The sequence below is a fragment of the Somniosus microcephalus genome, chromosome 2, assembly GCF_052327205.1.
Source record: "Somniosus microcephalus isolate GS21.2 chromosome 2, FLI_Smic_1.0, whole genome shotgun sequence".
Classification (NCBI taxonomy): Eukaryota; Metazoa; Chordata; class Chondrichthyes; order Squaliformes; family Somniosidae; genus Somniosus; species Somniosus microcephalus.
In genome coordinates this window covers 6,852,090-6,859,690 of record NC_140988.1, presented here as the reverse complement: position 1 = coordinate 6,859,690, position 7,601 = coordinate 6,852,090, and the positions used below count along the sequence as shown (strand labels likewise).

Sequence of the window (7,601 nt, the reverse complement as noted above, 5' to 3'; positions counted from 1 at the left end):
TAGAGCCTTTCATTTAAAAGAAAAAACTTCATTGCTGAGTAGTCATTTCCTGTAGCAGTCATGTGCATTCTTCTGGCGAAATCTCGGCAGTGAGATAAGAGGAATGGGACATCCAAATCCCATTGCACAGTTAAACCTGCAGCATATAAATCGGCCTGCAGGCTAAACAACTTCATAGAATCATAGAAATTTACAGCACAGAAGGCGGCCATTCGGCCCATCGTGTCCATGCCGACGACAAAGAGCTCTCCAGCCTAATCCCACTGTCCAGCTCTTGGTCCGTAGCCCTGCGGGTTACGGCACTTCAAGCACATATCCAAGTACTTTTTAAATGTGATGAGGGTTTCTGCCTCTCCCACCCTTTCAGGCAGTGAGTTCCAGACCCCCACCTACCCTCTGGGTGAAAAAAGTTCTCCTCAACTCCCCTCTAATCCTTCTACCAATTACTTTAAATCTCTGCCCCCTGGTTATTGACCTCTCTGCTAGGGGAACTCAGTCCTTCCTATCCACTCTATCCAGGCCCCTCATAATTTTATACACCTCAATTAAATCTCCCCTCAGCCTCCTCTGTTCCAAAGAAAACAACCCCAGCCTATCCAATCTTTCCTCATAGCTAAAATTCCCCAGCCCAGGCAACATCCTGGTAAATCTCCTCTGCACCCTCTCTAGTGCAATCACATCTTTCCTGTAATGTGGTGACCAGAACTGCACGCAGTACTCTAGCTGCAGCCTAACTAGTGTTTTATACAGTTCAAGCATAACCCCCCTGCTCTTATATTCTGTGCCTCGGCTAATAAAGGAAAGTATCCCGTATGCTTTCTTAACCACCTTATCTACCTGTCCTGCTACCTTCAGGGATCTGTGGACATGCACTCCAAGGTCCCTCTGATCTTCTTGTATTTATATAGCACCTTTAACATAGTAAAACGTCCCAAGATCCCCATCCACCACCACCCTCCTCCGCCTGGCTGAACTTGTTCTCACATTGAACAACTTCTCCTTTGACTCCACTCACTTCCTCCAAATTAAAGGTGCTGCTATGGGAACCCGCATGGGTCCTGGCTATACCTGCCTTTTCGTGGGATATGTGGAACATTCTTTGTTCCAGTCCTACTCGGGTCCTCTCCCTCACCCTCACCTCTTTTTCCAATACATTGATGACTGTATCAGTGCCATTTCCTGCTCTCGCCCTGAACTAGACAGTTTCATTCACTCTGCTTCTAATTTCCACCCTTCCCATGTTCCATCTCCGACTCTTCCTTTCCTCGACTTCTCCGTCTCCATCTCCGAGGATAGGTTGTTGACAAACATTCACTATAAGCCCATTGACTCCCACAGCTACCTGGACTACACTTCCTCCCACCCCGCCTCCTGTAAGGACTCTATTCCATTCTCCCAGTTTCTCCGTCTCTGCCACATCTGCTCTGACGATGCCACCTTCCACACCAGTGCTTCCGACATGTCTTCCTTTTTCCTCAACCGAGGATTCCCCTCTACCGTGGTTGACACGGCCCTTGACCGTGTCCATTCCATCTCCCGCACTTCTGCCCTCACCCCTGCCCCTCTCTCCCAGAACCACGATAAAGTTCCTCTTGTCCTCACCTTTCACCCCACCAGCCTCCACATTCAACGGATCATCCTCCACCATTTCCGCCACCTCCAGCGTGATCCCACCACCAAACACATCTTCCCCTCACCTCCCCTTTCAGCATTCCGTAGGGACCTCTCCCTCCGCAACACCCTGGTCCACTCTGCTATCACCCCCAACACCCCTTCCCCCAGCACCTTCCCGTGCAAGCGCAGGAGATGCAACACCTGCCCTTATACCTTCCCCCTTTCCAGGGCCCCAAACACTCCTTCCAGGTGAAACAGCGATTTACTTGTACTTCTCGCAATCTAGTATACTGTATTCGCTGCTCACGATGTGGTCTCCTCTACATTGGGGAGACCAAACCCAGATTGGGTGACCGCTTTGCGGAACACCTCCGTTCAGTCCGTAAGGGGGACCCCGAGCTTCCGGTCGCCTGTCACTTTAATTCTCCACCCCATTCCCACTCAGACCTCACCATTCTCGGCAGCTCAGCGTAAGCTCGAGGAACAGCACCTCATCTTTCGATTATCCTATCACAGACCTTCCCTTTTGTTCTTTCATCCCCTCCCCCCTTTCCCTGCTTAAAAATCTGTCCCATTTCCTGCTTTTTTCCAGTTCTGACGAAAGGTCATCGACCTGAAACGTTAACTCGGTTTCTCTCTTCACAGATGCTGCCTGACCTGAGTTTCTCCAGCATTTTCTGTTATGTCCCAAGGTGCTTCACAGGATTATAAGACAAAGAATTAGACACCGAGCCACGTAAGGAGATATTAGGACCGATGGCCAAAAGTTTGGTTAAAGAGGTAGGTTTTAAGGAGCATCTTAAAAGAGAGCGGTGTAGCGAGGCGGAGAGGTTTAGGGAGGGAATTCCAGAGCTTAGGGCCCAGGCAACAGAAGGCACGGCCACCAATGGCTGAGTGATTAAAATCAGGAATGCTCAAGAGGGCAGGATTGGAGGAGCGCTGATATCTTGGAGGGTTGTGGGGCTGGAGGAGGTTACAGAGATAGGGAGGGGATGAGGCCATGATGGGTTTGAAAACAAGGATGAGAATTTTGCAATCGAGGCATTGCTTGACCGGGAGCCAATGAAGGTCAGCGAGCACAGGGGTGATGGGTGAACGGGACCTGGTGCAAGTTCAGCATGATCTGTGATTATTGGAAATTATGATGAACCCGTATAAAACACTGGTTCGGCCTCAACTGGAGTATTGTGTCCAATTCTGGGCACCGCAAATTAGGAAGGATGTGAAGGCCTTAGAGAGGGTGCAGAAAAGGTTTACGAGAATGGTTCCAGGGATGAGGGACTTCAGTTACGTGGATAGACTGGAGAAGCTAGGGTTGTTCTCCTTGGAGCAGAGAAGATTGAGAGGAGATTTGATAGAGGTGTTCAAAATTATGAGGGGTCTAGACAGTGTAGATAGAGAGAAACTGTTCCCATTGGCAGAAGGGTCGAGAACCAGAGGACACAGGTTTAAGGTGATTGACAAAAGAAAAAAGGCGATGCAAGAAAAATCTTTTTTACACAGCGAGTGGTTAGGATCTGGAATGCACTGTCTGAGAGGGTGCTGGAGGCAGAGTTATTGTCAGAGTCATAACGGCACAGAAGGAGGCCATTCGGCCCATCGAGTCCGTGCCGGCTCTCTGTAGAGCAATCCAGTCAGTCCCATTCCCCCGCTCTATCCCCGTAGCCCTGCAAGTTTATTTCCCTCACGTGCCTATCCAGTCTCCCCGTGAAAACATTGAGTGTCTCCGCTTCCACCACTTCCGTTGGCAGCGAGTTCCAGGTCCTCACCACTCGCTGCGTAAAAAGGTTTTCCTCACATCTCCCCTTTATCTCTTGCCCAAAACCTTATATCTGTGTCCCCTAGTCCGTGTACCATCAACTAGTGGGAACAGCCTTTCCCCGTCTAGCCTATCCAAACCCGTCATAATCTTGTACACCTCTATCAAATCACCCCTCAACCTCCTTTGCTCTAATGAAAACAAATCCAGCTTCTCCAACCTGTCCTTGTAGCTAAGATCCCCCATCCCCGGAACCATTCTGGCAAATCTCCTCTGCACCCTCTCAAGGGCCTTCACATCCTTCCTAAAGTGTGGTGACCAGAACTGGACGCAATACTCCAGTTGTTACATAGACATAGAAGATAGGAGCAGGAGTAGGCCATTCGGCCCTTCGAGCCTGCTCCGCCATTCAATGAGATCATGGCTGATCATCCAAGTTCAAAACCCTGTCCCTGCCTTCTCCCCATATCCCTTGATCCCTTTAGCCTTAAGAAATATATCCAACTCTTTCTTGAATATATTTAATGAACTGGCCTCCACCGCCCTCTGTGGCAGAGAATTCCACAGGTTCACCACTCTCTGGGTGAAGAAATTCCTCCTCATTTCAGTCCTAAATGGCTTACCCCTTATCCTTAGACTATGACCCCTGGTTCTGGACTCCCCGGCCATCAGAAACATCCTTCCTGCATCTCGTCTGTCCAGGCCTGACAGAATTTTATAGGTTTCGATGAGATCCCCTCTCAATCTTCTAAACTCCAGTGAGTACAAGCCCAATCGACACAATCTCTCCTCATACGTCATTCCTGCCATCCCAGGTATCAGCCTGGTGAATCTTCGCTACACTCCTTCCATGGCAAGAACGTCCTTCCTCAGGTAAGGCGACCAAAACTGCACACAGTACTCAAGGTGCGGTCTCACCAAGGCCCTGTACAACTGTAGCAAGACATCCTTGTTCCTGTACTCGAACCCTCTTGCTACGAAGGCCAACATACCATTTGCCTTCTTAACCGCCTGCTGCACCTGCATGCTTACCTTCAGCGACTGGTGCACAAGAACACCCAGGTCTCTTTGCACTTCCCCTTCTCCCAATCTATTGCCATTCAAATAATAATCTGCCTTCCTGTTTTTGCCACCAAAGTGGATAACCTCACATTTATCCACATTATAGTGCATTTGCCATTTTTCTGCCCAATCACCCAGCCTGTCCAAATCGTACTGGAGTTTCACGACATCCTCCTCACAGCATACCCTCCCACCCAGCTTTGTGTCGTCTGCAAATTTGGAGATATTACATCCAATTCCCTCGTCCAGATCATTAATATATATTGTGAACAACTGGGGTCCTAGGACCGATCCTTGCGGTACCCCACTAGTCACTGCCTGCCACTCGGAAAACAACCCGTTTATTCCAACTCTTTGCTTTCTGTCCGCCAACCAGTTCTCTATCCAAGTCAATACCTTGCCCCCAATCCCATGTGCCTTAATTTCACATGCTAATCTCTTATGTGGGACCTTATCGAAAGCCTTCTGAAAGTCCAAATACACCACATCCACTGGTTCTCCCTTATCTATTTTACCAGTTACATCCTCAAAAAATTCCAGTAGATTAGTCAAGCATGATTTACCTTTTGTAAATCTATGTTGACTTTGTCCGATCCTGTCACTGCTTTCCAAGTGCTCTGCTATTACATCTTTTATAATGGACTCTAGCATTTTCCCCACTACCAATGTCAGGCTTACTGGTCTATAATTCCCCGCTTTTTCCTCTACCACCTTTTTTGAATAGTGGGGTAACATTAGCTACCCTCCAATCCATGGGTACTGTTCCAGAGTCTATCGAGTTCTGGAAGATGACCAGCAATGCATCTACTATTTCTAGGGCCACTTCCTTAAGTACCCTGGGATGTAGATTATCAGGCCCTGGGGATTTATCGGCCTTCAGTCCCATCAATATTCCTAACCTAACCAGCACTTTCTAAAGGTTCAGCATAACTTCTCTACTTTTGTACTCAATACCTCTATTTATGAAGCCCGAGATCCCATATGCTTTGCTAACCACTCTCTCAATATGTCCTGCCACCTTCAGGGACCTATGCACATTAACTCCCAGGTCCCTCTGTCCCTGCACATTCTCCAAAACTGTGCCATTAAGTGTATATTGCATCTCCCTGTCCCTTCTGCCAAAATACATCACATCACACTTCTCTATCTATATTAAAATTGCATCTGCCACTTGTCTGCCCATTCGGCTAGCCTTTCTATGTCCTGCTGCAGTCGATTGGTATCATCCTCACTGTTTGCCACACCCCCAAGTATGGTGTCATCAGCAAATTTAGAAATTCTACTCTGTATTCCAATGTCCAGGTCATTTGGCCCCAGCACTGACCCTTGGGGAACACCACTGTCTACCATCCTCCAGTCTGAAAAACAGCCATTTATCACAACTCGCTGTTTTCTGTCCTTAAGCCAATTCCTTATCCAAGCTGCCACTGACCCACCTATTCCATGAGCCTCAATTTTGTTAACCAGCCTTCTATGTGGTACTTTGTCAAACGCATTCTGAAAATCCATGTAGCCAACATCCATTGCATTCCCTTCATCAATCCTCTCTGTTACTTCATCAAAAAATTCAATTAGTCAAACACGATCTGCCTTTTACAAATCCGTGTTGGCTCTCCTTAATTAGCTTAAACCTCTCCAAACGCCTGTTAATATTTTCCTTGATTACTGTTATTAAAATTTTACCCACCACTGATGTTAAACTGACATAGTTACTCAATCATGACTTTCAAAAGGGAATTGGATAAATACCTGAATGAAAAAAATTTGCAGGGCTACGGGGGGAGGGGAGTGGGACTGGCCTAAGTGCTCTCGCAGAGAGCCGGCACAGGCTCGATGGACCAAATGGCCTCCTCCTGTGCTGTAACCATTCTGTGATCGGAGATTATTGCAACCACCGGGAATCCTAGTTACTCTGTTGCGACGTTTAATGCAACCAGGCACAAGAAGCAAGCAAGCCCAAGAAGGGATGACGGTGCACAGTCCAGGATCTGCCTGGCCAGCTCCCGGGGATTGATTGACAGTTGAGCCCGGGGATTGAGTGATTGATTGGCAGCTGAGCCCGGATCCCCGGGCCGCGCGGACCAGCGCTTGCAGCAAAAAACCGCAGCAGCGGCCCAGCGTCCCTGACAATAGCAGATGCTCCTCACCCAAATAAAACCTCGGCCTCTTTTACTTTTTTTTGCAATGCGAACAATTCCCCCTCCTCCTCTTTTTTGCAGCCTCACCTTTCGCCTCCACGGACGGGTACAGCTTTTCCGCCTTGTTCAAAAACTTGAGCGCTTTCTCCAGCTCGCCTCCCCGCAGCGCTTTCCTGGCTATCCGCAAGCACTTCTCGGCCTCATCCCTGTTCCCTTCCATCTTTTAACCCCCCCCCCACCCCCTTACCCGGCGACTTACAACCAGGAAATGAGCAGATTCCACACACACACACCCCAGCAGTTGCATCAGATAGCAAACTAGCCCAGCAGAGCAATTGGGCAGCAGATGCACCGTCCACTGAAATATATTTGCAGCTCTGGTTTATTGCAAAATTTAAAACACTTTTTTATTTTTGGTGGCGAAATGTAGGTTAGGAATCGTTGAGTCCTTGCTCCCTTGCTCTGACTTGCTGCACCAATGAGAGCGAGCTGTTCCAGATTTATTTTTAGTCCCCGCCTTGATATTACTTCTTACTGTCGGTTTCTGTCATCGTTGCTTCCTGTGTGTCTCAATTCTTACAGGAAAGACGGTGGCCGTGTTGTAATGCAGAATGGAATAATGTTCCTTTTTAAAATCTTCCCCAGATGAATCGCTGAGGAGTTGTTTGCTCCTCCAGTGACTGGTTGGAGTACTGCAATGCTGTTCAGATTTTTATTGCATTGCCGATTGCAAACTCAACAACACCAACTTGTATTTATATCGCGCCTTTAACGTCCCAAGGTGCTTCACAAGGAGTGTTACCAGACACTGATCCACATAAGGGGGATATTAGGACCGAAGAGCAAAAGCTTGGTCAAAGAGAGAGGAGCGTCTTAAAGGAGGAGAGGCGGAGAGGTTTAGGGAGGGAATTCCAGAGCTGAAGGCACAGCCGCCAATGGTGGAGCGAAGGATATCAGGGATGCACAAGAGGCCAGAATTGGAGGAGCACCGACATCGCGGAAGGTTGTAGGCAATGTTCCCTGGAATT

The 7,601-nt window shown here is 48.3% G+C and overlaps 1 protein-coding gene across 1 annotated transcript in view; it reads right to left on the bottom strand.

Annotated features, from left to right (window-relative positions):
- Window positions 1-7,027, bottom strand: part of LOC147122521 (dnaJ homolog subfamily B member 14-like) — a 48,181-nt gene extending 41,154 nt beyond the window's left edge. The window contains exon 1 of the mRNA XM_086006160.1: window positions 6,661-7,027. Coding sequence (XP_085862286.1) covers window positions 6,661-6,793 — 133 coding nt within the window. The 5' untranslated portion in view covers window positions 6,794-7,027. The remainder of the gene's footprint in view (window positions 1-6,660) is intronic.
- Window positions 7,028-7,601: the final 574 nt, after the last annotated feature.